This window comes from Ochotona curzoniae, unplaced genomic scaffold (assembly GCF_017591425.1).
Source record: "Ochotona curzoniae isolate NIBS_2020 unplaced genomic scaffold, NIBS_Ocur_1.0 contig_4148, whole genome shotgun sequence".
Lineage (NCBI taxonomy): Eukaryota > Metazoa > Chordata > Mammalia > Lagomorpha > Ochotonidae > Ochotona > Ochotona curzoniae.
The window spans coordinates 1,288,954-1,315,498 of record NW_024466146.1 but is presented as its reverse complement, the minus strand read 5'-3'; the positions used below and the strand labels follow the sequence as shown (position 1 = coordinate 1,315,498).

Here is a 26,545-nt window from a genome sequence, read left to right as displayed (position 1 = left end):
AAGGCAACGGGTTTAATACAAATGAACGAGTCTTGAAGGCTGCCTGTGAGGCCAAAGACTACAACTCCCAGGAATCACAGCGTCGGAGTTGCGCGCGCTGCTTTCTGGGGATTGTGGAAGCCCAACGCTGCGTTTTAAGTACCTGGTCCGAGGACGATTTCTTAAAAGGAAAAAAAAAATTGTTTTCAGGAGATGTGAGATGGGCTTTTCTGTATCTGATCTATCACATGCTCGAATGTCTGCGGATAAAAGGAACGAGGCGACAGCTCTGCTTTGCTGATCGATGATTCCGGAATCTAGGGATCGGTCGTCGATGTGTGTGGGCTGGGCGTCTGCGGAAGCGCAGCCTCGTGGTGTCTGAGGAGACCGGGCCGCCTGTCTTCTCGATCGACGCGGGAACGACGCGGGCTGCCGTCTGCCGCCGACTCTAGGTGGTCCTGGGCACGTGTCCCGCCGCCCTCCCGCCCGCCATGGCGCAGCTCCAGACGCGCTTCTACACCGAAAACAAGAAGTAAGTTGGCGCGCGTCTGCCCTCTGCGCTCCGGCGTCGTGTGTGGGGAGGACTCTGCCGTCCCTTCTCCTCCTTGGGACCGGACCCCTCTCTCGGACCTTGGTCCTCCCCGCGGGGAGCCGGCGCTACCTTGCGGGGTTCCCCTCCTCTGCGGCGGGTGCTTGACCTCGTGGGGAGAGCGGAGGGCTTCAGGGTGGCCTTTATTTATCATTAATCGGTGTATTCTGAGTGACGCACAGGCGGCGCACCTCCACGTGCGGTGGGGCCCGTGGGTCCCGGCTCTTGGGCAGTAGCCCGTCAGTTTCAAAACGTGCGATTTTCCTTTCCTTTTTAAGTAGGAGATGGAAAATGCCCTTGCAGCCGCGCGGGACAGGGGAACTGTCAGCGAGGGGGGTTAGCAAAAGCTTTTTTTGGTGAGCGAGTGCCCAGTTAAGTCTATTAAGGATTTGACAGTCTCATCCACCTAAATAGATTATATACATTTTTGTGTAAGTAAGTCGCATTGATTCACGTAGAAACACACAAAGCTTGGCTGTTGATACAAACCCGTTTTACACGTTTACCGTTTTCCCAGGGGTCCTTGGGTCTGTAGCACTCATTTGAAACCTTTAAGCATGGGTGCTTTTGCATGCATGTTGTACTGTTTTTCGTGTGTTCAGCTGACGTCAAGCACTGTGTTAAGCTCTCCAATGGAGATTGGCAACAATGTCGTTTAGGTTTTCCAGCGTTGATAATTGTAATTGTCAGCTCTGAAGCAGAAAAATACATCACACCTCAGTTATGATAATGGCTTTTATTTTGTGCTTGTAGTTTTGTGAGTAGACTTGGCAAATCATATACGGTCCTCTTATGGTATAAAATACATTACCAATGGGCATGAGTGTGTGTGTACTTGCCTACTACTGCCTTACTATTCACTGATTATGGTTTTAACACGTGCTGTTGAAAGAAATAATAGACAGTGGGCCCGGCTCAGGAAAGGAGTCGAGGATGGGCCAAAGCCTTGGGAGCCTGCACCGACATAGGAGACCCAGAGGAAGCTCTTGGCTCTTGGCTTCTGATCAACTCAGCTCTGGCTGTTGTAGCCATTTGGGGAGTGAACCATTTGGGAAAGGTTTTTCTGTCTCTCCTTCTCTCTGTATCTGCATCTCCAATAAAAGCAAGTAAGCTTTTTTTTTTTTAAAGATTTATTTTTATTATTTTTACATTGGAAAGGCGGATATACAGAGAGGAGAGACAGAGAGGAAGATCTTCCGTCCGATGATTCACTCACCAAGTGAGCAGCAACGGCCGATACTATGCCGATCCAAAGCCAGGAGCCTAGCCTCTTCCGGGTCTCCCACGCGGGTGCAGGTTCCCAAAGCTTTGGGCCGTCCTCGACTGCTTTCCCAGGCCACAGGCAGGGAGCTGAAAGGGAAGCGGGGCTGCCGGGATAAGAACCGGCGCCCATATGGGATCCCGGGCGTGCAAGGCGAGGACCTTAACCACTGTGCCACCGCGCCGGGCCCAAAACAAGTAAGCTTTTAAAAACGTATTATGGAAAAAATACGCATGAGGTTTTTTTACCAGCAAAATAAGCTAATATTTCAGGTTGTTTTTTTTTTTTTTTAAAGATTTATTTTTATTATTTTTACATTGGAAAGGCGGATATACAGAGAGGAGAGACAGAGAGGAAGATCTTCCGTCCGATGGTTCACTCCCCAAGTGAGCGCAACGGGCCGATACTATGCCGATCCGAAGCCAGGAGCCTCTTCCGGGTCTCCCACGCGGGTGCAGGTTCCCAAAGCTTTGGGCTGTCCTCGACTGCTTTCCCAAGCCACAAGCAGGGAGCTGGAAGGGAAGCGGGGCTGCCGGGATTAGAACCGGCGCCCATATGGGATCCCGGGCGTGCAAGGCGAGGACCTTTAACCACTTGCGCCACCGCGCCGGGCCCGATATTTCAGGTTTTTTTTTAAAAGACTTATTTATTTTTATTGGAAGGTCAGATTTACAGAGGGGAGGAGAGACAGAGAGAAAGAACTTTCATCTGCCAGTTCGTTCCCCTAGAGACCATAATGGCTGGAGCTGAGCCAATCCCAGCCCAGAAGCTTTCTCCAGGTTTCCCACGCAGGTGCAGGGTCCCAAGGCTTTGGGTTGTCCTCGACTGCTTTCCCAGGCCACAAGCAGGGAGCTTGCTGGGAAGTGGAGCAGCCAGTACACAAAATAACATCATTATGGGGATCCCAGTACAAGCAAGGTGAGGATTTAGCCATAAGGCTACTGTGCCAGGCCCTCAGTTCCATATATTTTTTTAAGATTTATTGGGCCCGGCGCGGTGGCGCAAGTGGTTAAGTCCTCGCCTTGCACGCCCGGGATCCCATGTGGGCGCTGGTTCTAGTCCCGGCAGCCCCGCTTCCCTTCCAGCTCCCTGCCTGTGGCCTGGGAAGGCAGTCGAGGACAGCCCAAAGCTTTGGGACCCTGCACCCGCGTGGGAGACCCGGAAGAGGCTCCTGGCTTCGGATCGGCATAGTATCGGCCCGTTGCGCTCACTTGGGGAGTGAGTCACCGGATGGAAGATCTTCCTCTCTGTCTCTCCTCTCTGTATATCCGCCTTTCCAATAAAAAATAGTAAAAATAAATCTTTAAAAAAAAAAAAATAAAAAAAAAAGATTTATTTTATTTTTATTGGAAAGGCGGATATACAGAGAGGATAGACAGAGAGGAAGATCTTCCGTCCGATGATTCACTCCCCAAGTGAGCACAACGGGCCGATGCTATGCCGATCCGAAGCCAGGAGCCTCTTTTGTGTCTCCCACACAGGTGCAGGGTCCCAAAGCTTTGGGCCGTCCTCGACTGCTTTCCCAGGCCACAAGCAGGGAGCTGGATGGGAAGAGGGGCCGCTGGGATTAGAACCGGTGCCCATATGGGATCCCGAGCATGCTAGGCGAGGACCTTAACCACTGCGCCACTGCGCCGGCCCGGTTTCATTTGTTAAGAGCCTTTTGAAGTACCCTCTTGCATGAATGGGTATGAATGTGTATTTAAGTGCTCTAGAAAGTAACAAAATGTAGAAATTGAAACTCTTGAAACATTCTTGCCTCTTCTTTCCAAGTAGTAGGTTTTGGCTAGTTGAATGAGGGAGAAACAGTTGTTATACATATTTGAGTATGCTTGTAGTGAACATTTGCTATGAATGTGGGAGAAATTTGCTATCTCCCACCTTATCCTACTGGCCAAAACACTAAGTAAAAAGAAGTAAAGCTTTTGGTATTATAAGGTTTGGTTTTGGTTTTGTTTTGCCTTTTGCGGAGCAGAACTGCCTTATTTACAGTGTACCTTGAGGCCCAACATTTGCAGTTTTGCAGACATCACCACATTCAATTTAGAACATTTTTTATTATCTCCAGTACCTTTAAAACCCTTAGCCCTAAGTAAGATTATCAATTATTGAGCCATTTGCAATAGCCTAGTGGCTAAATTCCTTGCCCTGCATGTGCTGGGATTCCATATGTACACTGCTTCTAATCCCAGCGGCTCTTCTTCCCACTCAGCTCCCTGCTTGTAGATTGGGAAAGCAGTCGAGGATGGCCCAGTGCCTTGGGGCCCTGTACATGCATGGGAGATCTGGAAGAGGCTGCTGGCTCCTGGCTCCTGGCTCCTGGCTTCGGATTGGGGCAGCACTGGCCCTAGCAGTCACTTGGGGAATGAATCATCAGACACGAGATCTTCCTCTTTGTCTTTCCTCCTCTCTGCATATCTGACTTTGCAATAAATAAAATAAATCTTTACAGAAAAAGGATGATCAATTCTCGACTTTTTATGTGATTAGAAATACAGTTTCTCGTATTTCCTGGCTGACTGGCTTCTCTCACTTAAAATTGGCATTTTTATCCATTTTGTATATTGTTAGTAATTTATTCCTTTTACTGGCAGAATAATAATTGATATGGATATAGCATGGTTCGCTCTTCATCCCTTGGATATCACATGGGTTGTATCTACATTTTTAGTGTGAATGGTGGTTATGTGAACATTTACATATAAACTTTCTGTGTACGTGTTTTTCATATCACCATACCATATGAATATATTATAGAAGTCGTTCTTAAGACAGGATAATTCCACATCAGCTTCTTGAGGAACTGCCAGACTGTTTTCCAGTACCACTGAGTCATTTTCTGTTACCAATGGCAGTGTATGAGGGCCAGTTTTTCCATATCTACCACATCTGCAATTAGCTGTCTTCATTAAAGCTGTTATAGTGGGTCTGATATGATGCTGCATTGTGATTTGATATGCGTTTTCCTGATATATGATGACGAACGTTTTTTAATGTGGTTGTTCACTATCTGTCTTCTCTGGAGAACCATATATTGAGATTCTCCACCCATTTTTTAAATGTGATTTTAAAAAATTTTACTGAGTTGTGGTTGTCATATAAGTTGGCTTAAGTCCCTTATCAGATATGTGATCTGTAACTATTGTCTCACATTCTTGCTTCTAAGAGTCTCCTCACTGGCCTCCTTTCATGTGTTCCTCAAATGCAGTATCCATTGCACAGCCAGGTCGAACTAAACAGAATTCCAGTGATGTTATTCCTAATTTGCACTGCTAAAAAGGTTTCTCAATGCTTTGAGGGATAAACAGTTTCAAATAAAACAGCACTGTCCCCCAGCTGGTAAAGCTGCCACCTGTGTTGCCCGCTCCACATGGGTGCTGGTGTGTGTCCTGGCTGTTACACTTCTGATTGGCTCTCTGCTAATGGCCTGGAAAAAGCAGCAACACATGGTCCAAGTGCTTGGGCCCCTCTGACCCTGTGCGAGGCCTGGAAGAAGCTCCTGACCATTGGAACCATCTGGAGAGTGAACCAGCAGATGAAAACCTAATTTCTGTCTTTAATTTACATCTTTTTTTTTTTTTTGAGATTTGTTTATTTTTATTACAAAGTCAGATATACAAAGAGGAGGAAAGACAGAGAGGAAGATATTCCATCCAATGATTCACTCCCCAAGTGACAACAATGACTGGTGCTGCACTAATCCGAAGCCGGTAACCAGGAACCTCCTCCAGGTCTCCTACACGGGTGCAGGGTCCCAAAGCTTTGGGCCATCCTCAACTGCTTTCCCAGGCCACAAGCAGGGAGCTGGATGGGAAGTGGAGCCACTGGGATTAGAACTAGCGCCCATATGGGATTCTGGGCGTATTAAAGGTGAGGACTTTAGCTGCTAGACCATGCTGCTGGGCCCTAATTTAACTCTATAAAACCAACAATGACAAAGAATAACAAAACAACAACAACAAACGATACAAGTACTTCTCTTAATACTTACCTCTGGGCATTGCCTGGAGCAGAATCATAACTTTCTGGAACAGGCTCAGTGACCTGTTTCCCATCCAAGTACTAATCAGGCCCGACCCTGCTTAGCTTCTGAGATCAGACGAGATTGGGTGCATTCAGGGTGGTATGGCCATGGACTCAGTGACCTGTTTAACAACTTCTAGCTATTTTTCTGCCGTTCTCCTTGCTTTTCTCCCCTTCTGCCTGTCCACTCATTCCTCACCTGGCAAAAATCTCCCTTTTCTAGTATAACATCCGTTCAGATGCTGTTCCCATATCTTCTTTGTTTTATACACATATCACATGCATAGCTTCTTCATAGAGACTTTGTCTTAATTCATTTTTGTATAACCATGTGGCAAATATCTGGCATGTAATTAGTAACCAGTAAGTGTTTATTAAATTAAATGAATGCACATTTGTTAAAATATATATCGTTTCCTATTTACAGATATGCAGTTGATGATGTTCCCTTCTCAATACCTGCTGCCTCTGAAATTGCTGACCTCAGTAACATTATCAATAAGTTGTTGGAGGGCAAAAATGGTGAGTGTATTTATACATGCTCTAATGAGTTAGGAGAAAGCACAGCACTACTGGCCATCTTAAAATAGATTGAATTTTAATTTCATTTTTTTGTATTTATACTGTATGAATTTTGTTAATTATATTTGTGAATGATAACGTGCAATAGTGCTGGGTAATAAATTGGAAAGCTTTCAGGAAATAATTTTTGTTTAATCTGCTTTTAAGACATTATGGAAATAAAGTGATTTTTATTTATGAATCATGATTTCAGTGTAATAGTTGCGGTGTGCTGGTAAATCCTTGAGTTCCTGCAACTCACCTGAGAGGCCTGATAGAGTTCCTGACTCCCAGCCCCAGGTGTTCTGACATTTAGGGAGTGAAGCAGCAAGAGATGGAGGATGCCTTTCTCTCTCTCCCCTTTCAAATAAATAAGTCTTAGAAAAATGAAAGGAAGCACCTCATAAAGTAGAGAAGATTTAAACATAAAAAGTTGAGTTTTGTCAGTGACATCACTGTTTAGAAGCAAGTATATCTTATTATTCATCTCAAGTAACTGCATCTCTTTTGCTAAGTTGGAGGTTGTGGTTCTGAGCCGCCATGGGGGATTGAGCGTTAGTAAGCTGTGGTCTTGATTGACAGATGTTCACAAGCTTGCTTACTGGTGTTTGTCTTCACTTTCATCTTGGTACATAATCATAGTTACCTTTATAAATTTCAAATCTATCTATTTTACTTGTTGAAAATATCAAGTAGAACACCTCTAATAAGTGTTGTGACTCAAATAGAAGCATATTTTAAAAATACTTTTGTATAAATTAAGTAACTGAATCATCATTATTGAGTTTACAATGCAGATGTTTTGGAGTTCTGATTTTTAAAAACTAAATTACATAGTTGATGAGTAATTCTTTTAGGATAGCAGCTAATAAATGAAGAAGGTGATAAAATTAGATGATTTCATTAATAACTGCTTAAAGGTATTAATTATGTAAATGGCTGACAAGGAACGTTATAATGGATGGAATAAAGCTGGTACATCTGAGGCCAAATCTTAACATCTTAAATAAAAACATGATCATATATTAGTGGAGGTTGTCATAACACTATTTGAAACATTTCTGTCTGAATATTCTTGCCCCGTCTCACCTGCAATTCAGACCTCAACTTTAATAAAGCGTTTAGGTAATACCAGTGTAAGGGTACAGGGAGATATTTTGACACATTGGAGATGTAATCAATCCAAAACACAATGTAGGAAATCCTTTGTATCATAAGACGGGTGAATCATTTGCTTTAACAAATAAATAGCAAGGGGAGGTACATTTAATCAAATAAAATGTATGGATTTGGGATACTGACTTGAACAGCCCACTACAGAGCAGCTAAACATTGACCAGCTAATTGATAGAAGGAGTACTAAGAGCAGTCATTGGCCTAATGGTTAAGCTGCCCTTTGGGACACCTGTATCCCAGTTCTCCTAGTCCAGCTTTCCACTGTTGCACATCTTTGGAGGAAAGAGGTGACAGCTCATATAATCAGGATCCTGCTGCCCCTGGGGGAGACCCGGTTAGAGTTCCCAACTCCCAGCCTTGGCTGAGAATCCCAGATGCTACAGTCATTTGGGAAATGAACCAGCAATGCAGAGGGAGAGACCCCAAACTCTCATTCTGTTTTCTCTCACTCACTCTTCCCTCTTCAAATAAAATGGAAATAGATTTAAAATTTAACATGACTTTTAATAAAGTCATTTTAGATACACATATTAATGTGCTAAAAAGGAAATGAATTTTTTTTTATTAAGATTTTTACATAGTTGATTAGGTTGATAAGGGTCAAGGGCTACAGGAAGGTGAGTGAGATCACCATTTCCACATTCCCTTTTTTTCCTTCCTGTTTCTGGGGGAAGATGGACAAAGGGAGAAGCCACACCCAGCCTCCCAAATGCCTCTGCTCCCTTGGTCCAGCCACCCGACACCACCCCAGGGTTCCGATGTAGGGCATGCCCTGAGGGTCCTGCTCATGAGGTTTTGGTAGTTCAACACTTATGAATTACTGTTGATCTTGCCACTCCAAGCACAATGAAATCTTTCCACAGTCCAGTGATTGACATAGTCCACAGGAGAGTTTCCATTTGCCCAGAAATTCACTGCCAACACTTGGCTGGGGTAGTTGATCAATTTGTTCAGTCCTCAGCCTCTCCCAGTGCCAGATCTTGCGCACACTGCTGGGTTCATGGACCAGCCCTACTTAATCCACCTCCTGTCCTAGCGGGACCAGTAGCCTTTCCTGACTGGCCTTCAACCCATTCCAGTTTTTACTGTTAGATGTTACAGCCCAGCCAAGCCTGACACAGTTCACACATGTTCACACAGTTCACCCAGACACAGTTCACACATGGCTCAGCAGGGGCAGAGACCTAACCCAGCCCTAACCGGGTTCTCACAATCACCAGTTGGTGCTGAAGTCTAGCCCAGTCTGGCACACCCCTGACCCAATCTACACTTGTGCCAAGGGATGCTGCAGCCATGTCCCGACCAGACAGCAACCTGTACTCTGGCCTTTGCAGTCACCAGTGGAATCACAATCCAGCCAGTGTTCTGCTGCCTGTGATGCCCCCAAGTGCCTGAAGTTGAATTTTGACTCCATGGTTTTTACCTCCAGCTTTCTGCTAAAGCATTTCCTGGCAGGCAACATGTGAAGGTTCGATTAATTGGGTCCCTGTCTCCCACGTTTGAGGCCTGGATTGAGTTCTGGGTGCTTGGCTATAACCTAGTATAGTCCCAGCTATTGTGAGCATGTGGGGAGTGAACTAACAGATAGATAACTCTGCCTCTTAAATAAATAAATGATCTTATTTTTGAGGTTTGTTTTTAAAAGGTGAGGGGAATGAACTGGGGCAATGTAGGTGATTACCTGTGGGCAGATATTAAAGTGAGATTTGTTACTTCTACTTGTATTACGAGATTTTTCGTAGAATAAAAATGTTTTCAGAGTAAGTATTTCCCAAGAGAACCAAGTATCTCTGTTCTTAAAAATTATGTTGTATGCTGGGATATTTGACTTTGTGACATGAGAAATTTTGGAGACCCTGGGATGGTAGCAGGTATCGTAGAGATTGCCGTATACTGTTTTTAGTACATTTGAGAGTGATAATAGTTTTATTATGTATTTTGTTTAGAATTCCACAAACATGTGGAGTTTGATTTCCTTATCAAGGGCCAGTTTCTGCGAATGCCTTTGGTCAAACACATGGAATTGGAGAATATCTCATCGGTAAGTTCAAAACTTACCTATTACATTTTTACTTAAAGCATTATCAGATACTGTAGGTAAACTTTTAGAATCAATCTAAATCTGCCTAGCACCTGTGATACTTTTGATTATTGTCTTTCCATAGACATTTGAACTTTAGTTTCAGTATGTTAAGCCTTTATACTTTTTGTAATAGTGTTCAAGAAAATACAGATGAGTAAATACTGCATCCAGATATATAAAACAATTGTATTCATGTAAAAACTGGATTAAGTTGGTTTATAACTCCCCCTTCTGCTTTTCACAATCTTCTTGGTATTATTTTTTTTACAATTAACATAATTTTATCATTTCATATAGTTTAAAAGTTATAGTAACTGCATTATTTTACCATTTTAAGTGTATAATTAATTTGCTTTATATTCACAGTATTATATACAATTACCATTATCCCTTGTCAGAAGTATTTTCATTATCCTAAACAAAAGAGCCAACTCATTAAGCACTATGCTTTTATGAATTTAAAGTTTTCTTTTAACTCCCTTGCTCTTTTAGCATAAGTTGTCCAGTATCATTAATATTTCTTAGTGTTACCCTCAGGATATCATTAGGCCAAATAAAAGTTTCTTAACTTTTTGAGTGGTACTAATATTTCTGTTATGATGCTCTACTTTTCTTTTATGATGCTCTACTTGCTTGGTTTCTGGTTTTTTCTGTGACTAGGAAGAAGTCGTGGAGCTGGAGTATGTTGAGAAGTACACTGCACCTCAGCCAGAGCAGTGCATGCTCCACGATGACTGGATCAGTTCAGTGCAAGGAGCAGAGGAATGGTATTAATTATATCTTCTGTGTCCTTACTTAGCTCCTTCGGTCTTTTTAAACCATTCTCTAAATATTTTCTCTGATTCTTTGATCTATGTAAAAGTAGTTTTTTGGTACTTGTATTGGTGACTGTGACACATAGAAAGGCCTTTGCATTCAGTGTGCTGAAGAAGAAACAGGTATCTATTAGTTGATTATTTTTTCTCTCTGTAGATGTTGTAGCATTTGTCTCTGAGTAAGTCAGATGTCTCAGGAAATTTATTTTGGTTGGTTATATTCTTTTAAAGACCAATATATAATGAAGGAAAAAACTTTTGTGAAGAATTTAGGAGCCAGCATTGTGCCACAGTGAATTAAGCTGCCAGGTACAATGTAGGCATCCCATACAGGTTTTTGTCCAAGTCCTGACTGTTCCACTGTTGATCCAACTTCCAGCCAATGCATCTGGTAAAGCACCACAAGATGGCTTCAAACCTTAGGTTCCTGTGTAAGTGTGGGAGACCTAGATGGCCCAGCTGGCTGTTTGCAGCCATTTGGGGAGTGATCCAGTAGATGGAAGATTCTTTTTTTCTCTCTCTCTCTGTCTACAACTGCGTTTTAAGTAAATAAATAAATCTTGAAGAAAAGTTTTAAAGTATAATCTTCAAGGTTAGTTTTGTCGTTGAGAAAGACAGATCTGCCATGTCCCGATTCACTCCTACAATGGTTAGGGCTAGGTCAGACCAAAAGTGAAGAATCAGGAACTTCATCCATGTTTACTATGTGGGTGCAGGAGCCCAAGAACGTGGGCCATCATTGCTGCTTTCCACGTCACATTAGCTGAGAGCTGATGTGACATGGAGCAGCTGAGACTCAAACTGGTACCCATATGGGATGCTGGTATTGTAAGCCACAGCTCAAGCTGTTACATAAAAGTGCTGGCCCTGATTTTTAAAAATTCATAGATTTCTTTTTCCTCATTATAGGATCTTGACTGGTTCTTATGATAAGACTTCACGAATTTGGTCCTTGGAAGGAAAGTCGATCATGACAATTGCAGGACATACCGATGTTGTAAAAGATGTGGCCTGGGTGAAAAAAGGTGAGGACTCTTTACTTAAACTGAGAAGAATCCTGGATAGGGATTTGGAAATCAGCCACTTTGACTCATGGGAAGAATAAGTGGGTAGAAGATGTCTTCTATCTCAAAATCTTTCAAAAATAGGGAAAAATTTAACTCTTAGCTTTCAGAACATGATATGTAAAATTTTACACTGATTTGTTTCTTATGTTTTCCCCCGTGCAGACGGTTTGTCATGCTTATTACTGAGTGCTTCTATGGATCAGACCATTCTCCTATGGGAGTGGAATGTGGAGAGAAACAAAGTGAAAGCCCTGCACTGCTGCAGGGGTCACGCGGGAAGTGTGGAGTCCATCGCTGTGGACAGCTCAGGCACTAAAGTGAGTAGTGTATTGTTAGTTCTGTGTTAAATTTGATCCTGCGCTTCTTACTAACCTGTTTCGTACATTTATTCATTGTGATTGGACTGCTTTCATGACAGCTGGTGACTGATTTCAAATCAAAAGTAAATGCTCATAACATTACAGGTATACTTCCATAATCTGTGTTTTCTGGCTTAGAACCTTATATAAACTGGGAAGTTTTAAGAAATTAAGTAAACAAGCAGTTTCTTTAATATCCAATCATAGTATTTGCCATACTTTTAACTAATGAACTACTATAAATGCTTTCATCACTTGAACATCTGTGGGTTGGTGTTAACATAGTTTGTTTCACTCTCAGTGATAATCTCCTCTGTTAAAATTTTGCTTATTTAAAATGTAGAGATAGGAGAGTGATCTCCTAGCCACTGTTTCGTTCCCGAAATACCTGCAACAGCCATGTCTCCCTTGTGGGTTGTAGAAACTCAGATGACTGAGCCAGCAACCAGTGCTTCCCAGGTGCAATAGAAGGAAACTGGATCAGAAGCAGGGACTAGTACTGGCATCTCCACAGGAGATGTAGACATCTCAAGCAGTGGTACAACATGCTGCATCACAATGCCTGCCTTTATTCTTTTTTTTTTGTTTTGTTTTTAATTGGAAAGTCAGGTATACCAAGAGGAGGGAGAGAGGGGGGAAGATTTATTGTTTGCTGTTGATTCACTCCCCAAGAGGCTGCAATGGCTGGAGCTGCACTGATCTGAAACTAAGAGCACAGAGCCTCTTCTGGGTCTCCCATGCAGGTGCAGGGTCTCAAGGTTTTGCACCGCCCTTAACTGCCTTCCCAGGCCACAAGCAGGAAGCTGGATGGGAAGCAGGGCCACTGGGATTAGAACCAGCACCCATATGGGATCCTGGCACGTGCAAGGCGAGGATTTTTAGGTGCTAGGCTACTATGCTGGATCCACCTGCTTCTATTCTTCATGATGATAAAAAAGTTAAATTAAAAGGATCAACTTGGGGCCGTCCTAGCCAATGGGCTGCTGTTTGGGGTATTAGTATTCATCTTGAGTACCTGGCATCAGTGTCACCTCTGCTTCTGTATAGCTTTCTGCTTATGTGCTTGAGAGGCAACAGTCTGGCCCAAGTACTTGGGTTTCTGCCAGCCATGGATGGAATTCTGAGCTCCTGGCTCTGGTCTGGCACAACTGTTGGGGGTGTTTGGTGAGTCAGTCAGCTGTGGCATCCCCCACCCACCTGTCACTCTGCCTTTCAGGTAAAAACAACAATAACAAAACAAAGCCTTGAGGGCAATAGTTTCGTGACTTAGGAGGGCTCACAAGCCCACTTAACATTTTGGAAGTTCCCTAATCAGTGTTGAAGCATTCTGTCCTTGAGAATGTTTCTTCAGTATTTCTTTGCTGTTAAAGGAAATAGGATAGTTGATGCATTCAAAAATAAGATTTCTGATTTTTCATTCTGAGCCCAAAAGGTTCACGTTTCAAGCTAGAACCCTGTTCTTTGTCTGTAAAGCTCAAAAGAAATTCACTGTGAACTTGCTTAGGCTTAAAAGAAAATTTATTGGATTGTGAGGTCCAAGCAAGACACGTATGGCCAAATCACAGTAGGGGGATGATGATGTAGTTGGGTCTCAGAAACCAATGGGTAGGGTCTGGTGGCCTAGCAGCTGAAGTCCTTGCCTTGAACACCCCAGGATCCCATATGGGCGCCGGTTCTAATCCCGGCAGCTCCACTTCCCATCCAGCTCCCTGCTTGTGGCCTGGGAAAGCAGTCAAGGACAGCCCAAAGCCTTGGGACCCTGCACCTGTGTGGGAAACCTGGAAGAAGTTCCTGGGTCCTGGCTTCAGATCGGCACAGCACTGGCCGTTGCACTCACTTGGGGAGTGAATCATTGGATGGAGGATCTTCCCCTCTGTCCCTCCTCCTCTATATATATCTGACTTTGTAGTAAAAAAATAAAATAAATCTTTAAAAAAAAAAAAAAGAAACCAATGGGTAGAGCCTCCAAAGTGGCCTGCGCAGTTTACTCTTTGGTACCACAGGTTGCCCTTACTCTTGCTCCATGCTGGCTTTTCCCTCATGGCCATAAACTTGGCCTTTAATGTTACTCAGATTTTACAGCCTAAAGTATACATAGAAAAAGACTAATTTCAACTTTCTGGTTTTTAGAGCTCGGAAGGGGCAGTTATGACATTGGTCAGGTTGCCTTGACTTGAGTTTCTACTTGGCTCTAGCTCCTGACTTCAGGTAGTGGAGATGGCTCAGGTAATTGGGTTCCTCCCACTGGTGTTGGAGGACCTGGATCCTGTTCTTTGCTCCAAGTTTCAGCGTTGGTCATTATAGATATTGTGAAAGTGAACCTGATGATGAGAGTGCTCAATGTCTCTCTGTCTCAAATGAATTAAAAATTTCTTTAAAAACGTTTTGAATGAGAAAGAGACCTACTCGTGCAGTGTAGGTAATTTGTCCTTCCTGTAACTCTGGCCTGGGCACAGAGCCACACGAATGGCAGCCCTCTTGATTGCCATGCAGACTGAGTGTACAACTTCCAGGAGATGAGGAAGCGAGGCAGGTGATGATGCCTCAGTAGTGAAGGCTTGCAGAGCCTATGCACTACAGAGATTAAGCAAACTTAGTAAAGATTTTTTTAAGTAGAAAAAAATGAGATGTGATGTTACATTCTGTATGCCTTTTCCCTTCATATGTATCTGTTTAGTTTTGCAGTGGCTCTTGGGATAAGATGCTAAAGATCTGGTCAACAGGTAAATACGCTCTTTACTTTGACTTATTTAAAGATTTTTCAATGAAAAATGAAATTGTTTTTTGATTTTTTTTTTGTTGATTACATTGCATTATGTGACACAGTTTTATAGGCACTGGGATTCCTCCCTCCCCTCCCCAAAACCCTCCCCGCCCCCATGGTGGATTCCTCCACCTTGTTGCATTACCACAGTTCAAATTCAGTTGCGATCCTTTCCTTGCAAGCATCCACAAAGCATAGAGTCCAGCATCTGTTGTCCAGATAAGTTCAACGGTTTTTTGGGGAGACCGTCTCTGAAGGTAGAGCCGACAGAGTATCATCCCAATCAATTAAAAGCCCCAACATTACATCAGTAACTATTTATAACGTAATGGAATTAGTTGACATGGTATTGTGTAACCAGCATGTTAAAAGAGAGAGAGAGAGAAAAAAAAGTGCAAGTTCTGAACCACATCCTGTGACTTCTACATTGACATTACAATTATTGGTTTATATACCACTGGGTTCTATACACCTTAAAATGGCTATAGATTACTATTCAGCTGTCTCATGTCTATTTTAATTTTAGTATTTAGCAGTTTATAGCGTTGAAGCATGATTTTGCAGAACCTGGCTGTTGTTCGGATAGTCTTAACTCTATAACTCTAAAACTCTAACAAGACATATGTCAACAGTTTGGGTGAACAGTTTTAGGAAAGTGTTTAAATGAAAGTTTTTTTAAAAAAAAAATACATTTTACAGTAAAAACAGATGTTGTGGCAAAGTGGCTAAAGCTTCCACCTGTGGATGCCATCATTCCATATGGGTACCAGTTCTTGTCCTGGCTGATCTTTTGTGGATCCAGCACCCTGCTAATAGCCTGGTGGTTGCAGCCATGTGAACTAGAGAACAGAAGATCAATCTCTCTTTGTGTATCTCTTCTGCAGCTCTGACTTTCAAATAAGTAAATAGTTTTTTTGGGTTTTTTGTCTTGTTTTGTTTTGTCTTTCATTTAAAAAAATTGACCCCGAGTGTTTTAGGATACACATAAAAAAGCACAGTATAGTGATAAATGAATGTACTTCTTTGTCCTGCTGTACTGTTCCATTAATGTATAGTGCCACTGAACTGCTGTCAGTATCAACAACATGTTTGATGCAGTGGGACCAAATTCATATAAATTCTGAGTTTCCATATTCAGGAACCTCAAAATAAAAAGGAGGTGGGTGAAACCTTTGAGTCATTCTGATTCATATTTTTAAAGTCATATTTAAAATTTACTTTTGAGTTCTTTTAATGTTAAAGGAATTTATTTAAATTGGATTACATAGAAAAAATGTAGTTTTGGCTCAATTCATAATCTTACTTTGAAAATAGATTTAAAGGAATGGTAAATGGAGCAGGAAGAGTAGGAAGAACTTTAAGATGTGATTGTAGAAACTAGACAGATAGGGGAAAAAAAGAGGGAAAACATACTCACTTAAGTCAGCTTTAAAACCTAGTATTGGGAACCTTTCCTGCACGGTGAAGAGAACAGCACAGCTCTGTTAATGTTGAGCAAACCCTTAGAATACATGATAATGCCCCAGGGAATCACAGGATAGACTGGAGGTAGACCCAGGCTTAGCCGGTTTTACTCAGTGATGCATTTCTGGAAATATATAATCTGTTTATTAATAGAGTTTACAGGATGATTAAAGCAGATGATTTGGAGTTAAAAGTGGTTTAGAAATATTTCATTTCGTATGGTCATTTTTTTTATCATACTGAGTAAATGAGATATAACCTAGAGATATAATCTAGTATGGAAAGCAGATTAATATTCATTATAGTCATAAAATGTTAAACTCTGCAGTTTTGAATATGAAAATGCAACCTAGCCAAAATAAGTATGACTTAGTATGACTTACTTCTTTATTAGAAAAGTGGAAAAGTCAAGAAGGATAAACATGGCTAAAATGTGTAACTTTTTTTTTTGAGATTTATTTATTTTTATTGGAAAGTCAGATGTATAGAGAGAAGGAGAAACAGAAAGATCTTTCTTCTGCTAGTTCACTCTCCAAGTGGCTGCAATGGCTGGTACTGAGCCAATCAGAAGCTTCCTCCAGGTCTCCCACGTGAATGCAGGGTCCCAAGGCTTTGGATGGTCCTCAACTGCTTTCCCAGGGCACAGGCAGGGAGCTGGATAGGAAGTAGAGCAGCTGGGACACGATCAGGCACCCATATGGGATCCTGGCAGATGCAAGGCAAGGATTTTAGCCACTAGGATACTGTGCCAGGCCCATGTATCTCCTTTAGGATGTGTTTATCATACTTTCATAATATAAATGCAGTTGGGTCATAACTCTCCTAACAGTAAACAGTTTTCATGGTGAAATATTTATGAATATTCATAGTAATAAAAACAGCAAGATTTCAAATTAGCTTTTTTTTTTTCTTTAAAAGATTTGATTGCTTGTTTGAAAGGTGGCATTACAGAGAGGAAGGAGAGAGTGAGGCATTCTTCTACTCACTGGTTTACTTATCAAATGACCGCAACAGGAATCATGAGCTTATTCTGGGTCTCCCGTGTGGATGTAGAAGCCCAAGCACTTGGGACATCTTCCGCTGCTTTTCCAGATGTGTTAGCAGGGAGCTGGATCAGAAGTGGAGTAGCAGTTACTTGAACCAATATCCATATGAGATGCTGGCATCACAGGCAGTTTAACTTGCTATACCGCAATACCAATCCTGGGTTCCTGGGTTTTAGTTTTGTTTTTTAGATTTTTTTAATTAATTAATTAATTTTAAAATTTTAATTTAACTTCTTAAATTATTATCATTATCATTCTATGATACAGTTCCATAGGCCCTGGAATTTCTCCTATCCCCTCTCCCAATCCCCTTCCCCCACAACTGAATTCCCCTATATTATTACTATAGCATAGCTCTTCATAAATAGCCACATGTCATCATTGCAGGCATGGACAGTGGCAGAGAATCCAGCTTCCTGTTGCCAAAATACAGCTAATAGTTTCATTTGTAGTCCATCTTTGATCTGGAAGTAGAGATGCACACTGCACTGCATCCTCACATCTGGACGTGGTAGTCTCTATTACACAATCACCACATATCCCTCTTAAATGAAAAGCCACAATACAATATCAACAACGGGAAGAAAAATAGAAATTTACATTGCCATGATTTCTCAAGAGGTTTTGAAAGTTCAATAGTCCTGAATTGCTGGTGATCCTGCCACTCCGATCACGATGAACTCTCCTGAGTCCACTGGCTGCTGTAGTCCACCTTAGTGTCTCCATCTGCCCAGATCTTCACTGCCAATGCTTAGCTGGGGTAGTTGATTAATTGGTTCTGTCCTCTGTCCTCTACCATGGTACCCCATGTCCTCTGGAGACTCAAATGTACTGCCATATCCTCCATGTATATTTGGGTATGCTGTCCACTGCTCCTTCTAAGCCATCAATGAGGCTCAGCTCTCACATATCCATTCCCACAGTCAGCCCCTGGAATCTGCATTTCTCTCCATGGTTAGGGTTCTGAGTCCAGCAATTCAGTTGGTAGGGAATCGCCCAAGAAACCTCATCTGAGGCCATCCCAGATCTGATTGTTGTGTGTGTTTGCTAGTACAGGGTCTAGCACAGTCTGTCACTCAAATCAGCCTACACACACTGGTAGTTGCAATTGCTGGGTCAGTTCTGTCTCCAGCCCTGTGTTTTACACAACCCAGTGGGTGCTGGAGTCCAGCCCAATCCTTCCCACCCCATACTTGGCCTTCACATATATCAGCGGGAGCTGCAGTCTAGTCGGAGTGACCCACGAAACCCCCACCAGACCCACTCCTGCCCTGGTTCTCTTGCTTGCCACTATGTACAGAAGACGGCCCCGTCTGTCCCACATCCCATTCAGCTCTCATACATGTTGATGGACTGATGAAGCGGAGTTCCACTCCACGTGCCTAACCCACCAGGTTTTAGTTTTTTAATGTACTTTATTTGTGCTCTCTCATTTTTTGAAACTTGGTAGTTCAATTATTTGTCTTATATAATACAACTTTCTATTCATCAGAGCTGTTAGGAATATCCATTCCCTAATTAGTTGAGATCACAGGGAGAAACCGTATATCCAGAAATATAAAGAATTGTTTCAGGTTTTTTGCAATTAATATTTACAGGGCTTCTAAAATACCAATCTAAATCTCTGTGATACAGTCCCTACAGATGAAGAAGACGAAGTGGAAGAATCTACAAATCGACCAAGGAAAAAGCAAAAAACAGAGCAGTTGGGATTAACAAGGGTAAGTATCTGTGAGAACTGATGTCACTTGGCCTAGGTTGACATTGATAACTAAAGGCTTTCTTGCTCTATCTTCCCTTTTGTGTTACCTTTCTTCAACCATGATTCTGTTTTCTTTCCTTTGATTTGTACATTTCTATTATTAAGTACTGAATTAATGGTTCATTTATCTTAATCTTCATATGTTCTAGCATTGAGGCAAGTTTGCAGATTTGTAGGGTGATAAATTAAGATTGGATTCTGGAGTAGGATATTATATCTTTTAACATTAGTTTACACTACAGTTAAGTGAAATATCCAATTACTTGTTTAATAGTATATGTTTCGGGCCCAGTGTGATGGCCTATCGGCTAAGTCCTCGCCTTGAACGTGCCAAAATCCCATATGGGCGCTAGTTCTAATCCCGGCAGCCCCACTTCCCATCCAGCTCCCTGCTTGTGGCCTGGGAAAGCAGTCGAGGACGGCCCAAAGCTTTGGGACCCTGCACCCGCGTGGGAGACCCGGAAGAGTCTCCTGGCTTTGGATTGGCGCAGCACCAGTCATTGTTGTCACTTGGGGAGTGACTCATTGGATGGAAGATCTTCCTCTGTCTCTCCTCCCTTCTATATGTCTGACTTTGCAATAAAAATAAATCAATCTTTAAAAAATAGTGTATGTTTCATTCACTTAGAACAGATTATGAGGGATTCTAGTTATATTTCCTTAACCTACTAGAAACCAACAGTTGACTTTATAATTTATCTGTGAGGTCCATAAAGATAGTTCATCCATATGTATTTGTTAAAAGGTAACTGGAGCTAGTTTTGTGGCATAGTAAGTCAGGCTGCCATCTGTGAGGCTGGCATCTAATGTATGTGCTGATTCAAGCTCCAGCTGTTAAAATTCCAGCAGCTTCTTGTTAATGGTCTGGGAAGGCAGTAGATTGAATATAGTAAGGGTATGTAACAGTTAAGTTTATGTGTTGTGTAGTGGTTAATATAATCACTGAGCGTTCACTTAACATTCATCATCGCTATATACTATATATATGCTGTATCAGATCCCCAGAATTTGTTCATCTTATAACTGTTTGTATGTTCTAACCAGCATTTCTATCACACCTCACCTCACCTCCTGGCCTCCACTGTTCTGATGTTCTACTTTTCATCCAGGTTGTTTTTTTGTTTAAACTTTTCTTTATTTGTGTGAAAGGCAGAACAAAAACTAAATATTTTAAAAAAGAAGGGAGGGGAGAGACTGGGTCAATTAAAGGTCGTCTGGGACCATTCTAGCATCAAATATGTGTCAGCTGGTGGAATTGTTAATAATAATAGTGCCTACAATGGAAGGTAGAACAAATGATGAAGCAGCAAAAAGGTAGAAAGAGTTTGGGGCTGGTATTGTGGTGTAAAGGTGAATATGCCACCTGCTACACCAGTATCCCACGTCTCAGCTGCTCCACTTGTGATCCAGCTCCCTGTTTGTATGCCCGGGAAAAACAGAAGATGGCCCCAGTATTTGAGTACCTGCCATACATGTGGGAGACTTAGATGAAGCTGCTGCTTTGGCCTGGTCCAGCCCTAGCCTTTGTGGCCATTTGGAGAGTGAACCAGCTTAGGCAAGATTTTTCTTTTGTCATTTGTTATTTGTAACTTTTGGGTTCAGTCTTGATTTTACTGCTTTATGACCTTGAACAAATGATTCTTGTTCTTTGTGATTTTAAATGTCTACATGAATAAAATAAAAATAAAAACAAGTTTGGAGGATTGTTTAAGGAAAAAATAAGGAGAATATGAAAGTTTTAAACACTTCGCAAAATATCTGGCATATGGGTTTCAAAAATAGTAGCTACTGATAAACTGTTTAAGTTACTCTGAAATAAATATGCATCTTCCTTCGGGGATCTTTTTGTTTGTTTCTAGACTCCCATTGTGACTCTGTCCGGCCACAAAGAAGCAATATCCTCAGTTCTGTGGTCAGATACTGAAGAAATCTGCAGTGCTTCTTGGGATCATACAATTAGAGTATGGGATGTTGAGTCTGGCAGTCTTAAGTCAACTTTGGTAAGACTTACAAATTCAGTTGTCCTGTGACTAACTTTGGCTTTTTAAATGGTAAACTTCTGAGGTGTTTACTTTTAGCCCACAATGATTAAATGTGTTTGCTTTTTCTTTTTCAGACAGGAAATAAAGTATTTAATTGTATTTCCTATTCTCCACTTTGTAAACGTTTAGCTTCTGGAAGCACAGATAGGCATATAAGACTGTGGGATCCCCGAACTAAAGGTGAGTCATAGAAACTACTGGAGAAAGGCAGGTGTTAAGAATGGGAATCTTTCTTCTCACCAGAGATGTGTAAAATACATTTCTACAAATTTGGAGGGAGGTTCTGCTTATTTTTCTAAAAATTCAATGGTTGTTATTTTGTTGTTGTTTTTGTTCAGATGGTGCTTTGGTGTCACTGTCCCTAACTTCACATACTGGATGGGTCACATCAGTAAAGTGGTCTCCCACTCATGAGCAGCAGCTGATTTCCGGTTCTTTAGACAATATGGTCAAGCTATGGGATATAAGAAGGTAAATCCTACTTATGATCAGTAAGAAAAGGTTACCACTTGCTCTTACATAAAGTCAGAAAAGTAAAAAGCATGCTTTGGCTATACTACCTGATGGAATAAATACCAGTATCGAAAAGAAAAGCCATGATCAAAGGAATTTTTTATGCATGTTTATATGTTATTTTGTGCATTCTTGATCTAGTTTTATGTTACTTTATCTTTTTTATTATTATTTTCAATTTTGAATTTTATCATACCATTTCTGTATAGTCTGGGATCCCCCTCCTCCCAACCCACACCTACCCCCCAACACTGATTTTTCCCATAACGTTACTTTAACTCAAAAACAATGTACAAGTTTATTCATTTCATCTTTGCAACTTTGTTATAAAACATCAGAAGAAATAGAATTCAGAAAATTCTTCTGGTAGTGAGTGTAGGGTGGTGGCTAAGAACTTGGTCAGAATGCCTACGTCCCATATTAGACTGCTTGGGTTTGATACCTGTCTCCAGTTCCCAGCTTCAACTTACTGCTGCCAACCCTGGGGAGCTGCAGTGATGGTTTAAGTAGTTTCATGTCTGCTACCTTGTGGGAGCTGGATTGAGTTCTTGGCTGTTGGCTTTGGACCTTGGACCAGCCTCAGTGAACCAGCAAATGGGAGCTTTCTTCTATTTCTGTCTCGCACTCAAATATAAGTAATGTTCCTAAAGACAAAACAAATCTTGTAATATATAAATAGAAAATTAAATCAACATCCATATTTTTAAAGATAAAGGTGACTTTCTTACTGGCTAGTGCTTGAATAACATGTATGTTATACTCTAATAAAATGTACATAAATTTACATATATGCATAAAATAGGAATGCACTAAACACATTCTTATTTATGTAATGTTCAGCTTAAATTTGTTTTCCAGCATCCTTATACTACCGACTTATTAATTTGAGAGGAGAATGAGCATGTGGGAGCTTCCACCCATTGCAGCTTGTAGGTCCCTACTGGATGGAAGCTGAGAGCAGGGAGTTCAGTCCACATCTCCCATATAGCTGCAGGCCCAGTCACTTGTGTTATCACCACTGCCTCCCATGGTCGACATGAACTGGAAGCTGGAGTTACACACTAAGCAGCAAACCTGGGTCCTGCAGCACAGGATGCAGGCATCTTAGCTGCTAAATCAAAAACCTGTCTCAATATGTGCATTTCAGTTGTACATTTTCTTTTTTAAAGATTTATTTTTATTATTTTTTTATTGGAAAGGCGGATATACAGAGAGGAGAGACAGAGAGGAAGATCTTCCATCCGATGATTTACTCCCCAAGTGAGCGCAACGGCCAATGCTATGCCAATCCGAAGCCAGGAGACTTCTGGGTCTCCCACACGGGTGCAGGGTCCCAAAGCTTTGGGCTGTCCTCGACTGCTTTCCCGGGCCACAGGCAGGGAGCTGGAAGGGAAGCGGGGCTGCCAGGATAGAACCAGCACCCATATGAGATCCCGGGCGTGCAAGGCGAGGACCTTAACCACTTGCGCCACCGCGCCGGGCCCTCAATTGTACATTTTCTATAGCAATTAACATATTTTGCCATTACAGTAGTACTAGTTATGAAGAAAGTAAAGCATGGCTAAGGGATACTTCTTTGAGGAAAGTCCCTTTTTGAAAATGATAGTAAAGAAATGAATTAGGGGCCCAGCACGATGTGGTTAAAGTCTCACCTTGTAAGCACTGGGATCCCGTACAGGTGCCACTTTGTGTCCTCGCTGCTCCACTTCCCATCCAGTTTCCTGCTGGTGGCCCAGGGGGCAGCTGAGGATGACCGTAAAGGCTTGGGACCCTGCACCTACATGGAAGATGTGGAAAAAGCTCCTGGCTTCAGATTGGCTTGGGTCCAGCATTTGTGACCATTTGAGGAGTCAACCAGTGGGTGGAGGATCTTTCTGTCTCTCCTTTTCTCTGTGGATCTGACTTTCCAATAAAAATAAGTAACTCTTAAAAAAAAATTTAAAAATCGGGTGATTGGTAGTGCCATTTACTGTAATTGAGGGGTAATTGAGGTTTGTGAGGGAAAGATGAAGAGTTTTATTTTGATTGTTTTAAATTTTAGGTGGCCATATGATATCAGCTCTTTGGCAATTGCAGATAAGCATACAAGGCGAGGCTTCAAGTATTTATGAGAAATTCATTGTCTTTTAATTCAAATTTCCAGTCACTTTTTGTGGTCCCACTTGCCATGCTCAGGGAAGTTTAGGCTGATGTTAAAAGCTTGCCAGGACCAGCATATGGCTCAATTTGATAATACTCTGCCTACAAACCCCAGGGGCTCATATGGAGACCTGGCAACTGCATGGGAGATCTGGGAAGAGCTGGCTTCAGTTCACTTCAGTTCTGGCTGTTGCGGGCACCTGGGGAGTGAACCGTTTCAGGAAGATCTTTCTGTCTCTCCTTCCTTCTGTAAAAGAAATTTACAAATTACTAATACAGAGGTTTACCCCCATGACCTTGGGGTAAAATAAGATAGTCATGAGACTTGTGAGAATAGGTTTGGTTATAAAATAAACTTTTATGACTCAGTAACATTTTTCTTGGATATATTTGTTACAGTAAATCTATACAGTATGTTCATGTTACAGGAAAACAGGAGGTAGACAAGTAAATGCAGAATCTCAGTACTAATTGGGTACTGGGGCCAGGATGTTACAGAAGCATGGTTATTTGTAGATGCATTTTACAGAGCTGTGAATGCATGTTGACAAGCTGTTGTTTCCATCTTTCAGTTGTAAGGCTTCTCTTTATGACCTGGCTGCTCATGAAGACAAAGTGTTGAGTGTTGACTGGACAGACACAGGAGTAAGAATTTTTTATTATTTGGGAGAAAATGCATTAGACTGTCTTTATAAGATTAATTTCAATATATTTGGTTTTTATAATTCTGCGTTCTATTTTCTTTGATGTTATTCATAAGGTCTCATATTTTATTCAGGAAAGACATACGTTTTTCCTTTAGCATCAGGAGCAATAAAATTAGAAATTTTGAGTCAATTTTTTTCCTCAGGATTTTTATGAAGCATTTTGATTCCATGAACTGCTTGCTGTAGACTAATTGAATGAAGTATTTCCTAAATAGAAAATCATTACATAAGAATTGTAGATTATAATAGGTATTTAAAACATTAAAATTTATTTTTACATATACATCTAAGCTCTCATTCCCTAAGAATTCTTTCCAAAAGCATGTTGAAGGGCTGCATGAATAATTTGTAAAATACAATTATTATACAATCTCTTTAGAAACTTAATTTTCTTAAATAAAACTGTCTTTCAAACTTTCATTATGTATCTCAGTAAATGCGTCATAGAAAATATAGCTATATAATCAATCTATTTAAGTACTGGTTTTTTAACTTTTACCTGCCTGTCCATAATTCCTTTTATAACCAAAATTGTCATGTTTAAGTAGGTTTAGCTATTATGTATCTTGTTTATTTATATTTTTGTATTTTTTTTCTCTTATACAGCTACTTCTGAGTGGTGGAGCAGACAATAAATTGTATTCCTACAGATATTCACCTACCACTTCCCACGTGGGAGCATGAACATGAATGATGATCTGTTTAGAGTTTCTGTCTGTAAATGAAACTGGTAGAGAACTGTCAGATCACACTGATGCGGATGCATATAGTATGTAAACATTTATACAATGTTTTCATCCTTCATAATAGCTAATATATCAGCCTTTTTTTTTTCATTTTGTATTTATAATAGCTTATATTTATAAAATATAAAGTGTGGCCTGCATTCTCTACCTTATGCAAATCATTGAAACTAAACCCTTCTCTTTAAAAGGATTGGTTTGAATTCAGGTTTACTTTTGAAATGTAAATGTGAAAATCAAGTTCTTTACATTAACCCTTTTAGTTATATTACATAAACATCCCTCAGAATTTTATCATTAGCTTTAAAATAAGCATATTTTTAAAATGTGACTTCCATCCTTATTGTATTGACACGCAAGTGGCATTTTTACAGTCTTAACAGCCTTTTATTAATGGTAGATCCATTTGGTCCCCAAATGTAATATATATCTGATCTTGTTTGGGTGGAGTTCAAAGCCAAATCCATAGTGGTTTGAACCAGTTAGGAGTTTAGTTCTTACAACTGTGGAAATGCAGAGGCATGCCAGGCCTGGCAGAGTGACTTCCTTCAACATCCTTTAGGGACCCCAGTTTTCTCCAGCCCTGTTTAGATACCCTAAGAGCTAGGGCTTCAATTACCACATCATTCCTTAAAGTGTATTTTAATGTTTAAAAAAAATAAAATGAAATAAAGACAGCCAGAATATTCACAAAGTCCTTGCTTCTCTCATTTGATGCTGGTTCATGTCAATTCATATGTCTGGCTTTTAAAGGTCTTTAAAAAAAATAAAGATTAGAGCCCGGCAGCGTGGCCTAGCAGCTAAAGTCCTCGCCTTGAACGCACTGGGATTCCATATGGGCGCTAGTTCTAATCCCGGCAGCTCCACTTCCCATCCAGCTGCCTGCCTGTGGCCTGGGAAAGCAGTTGAGGACAGCACAATGCTTTGGAATTTTGCACCCATGTGGGAGACCTGGAAGAAGCTCCAGGCTCCAGGCTTCTGGCTTCGGATCGGCACAGCACTGGCCATTGCGGCTCACTTGGGGAGTGAATTATCAGACGGAAGATCTTCCTCTCTGTCTCTCCTCTCTCTATATATGACTTTGTAATAAAATAAAATAAATCTTTTTAAAAAAAAGATTAATTCATAGTCCTATTGTGGGTGTTCTCTGAGGCAATTCTTTTGTCTTTTTTAACTCGGTGTGGAGTCATAAAATATGGTACACATTATATTGAGTGGTTAAAGTAAAGGTTAAAAGACTCTTGTTTTTCAGATACTGTAGACTGGAAGTGCTCCTAAAACTAATAGGTGCGCTTGTGGTTCAACCTTTGTAACGTCAGTGACCACGTCTCTTGGACAAGTGTGTGATCAGCTTCTGCCAGTTTTGTCTCCATGAGTAAGTCAGGTTGATAGATCTTATTTCCTGATCAGGAGGAAGAGGAGAGGCCAATAGTAGCCTGGAAGTGGAGTGGG

At 41.3% G+C, this 26,545-nt stretch overlaps 1 protein-coding gene across 1 annotated transcript; it reads left to right on the top strand.

Annotated features, from left to right (window-relative positions):
* The first annotated feature begins 175 nt into the window (after positions 1 to 175).
* WDR12 (WD repeat domain 12) lies at positions 176 to 25,160 on the top strand. The gene is made up of 13 exons (XM_040984459.1): positions 176 to 511; positions 6,280 to 6,374; positions 9,536 to 9,630; positions 10,333 to 10,439; positions 11,397 to 11,512; positions 11,717 to 11,871; positions 14,591 to 14,636; positions 18,823 to 18,908; positions 20,809 to 20,949; positions 21,066 to 21,171; positions 21,330 to 21,462; positions 24,216 to 24,288; positions 24,957 to 25,160. Exons 1-13 carry the CDS (start codon positions 471 to 473, stop codon positions 25,032 to 25,034), a joined length of 1,272 nt encoding a protein of 423 aa, XP_040840393.1. The 5' UTR covers positions 176 to 470; the 3' UTR covers positions 25,035 to 25,160.
* The last annotated feature ends 1,385 nt before the right edge of the window (positions 25,161 to 26,545 follow it).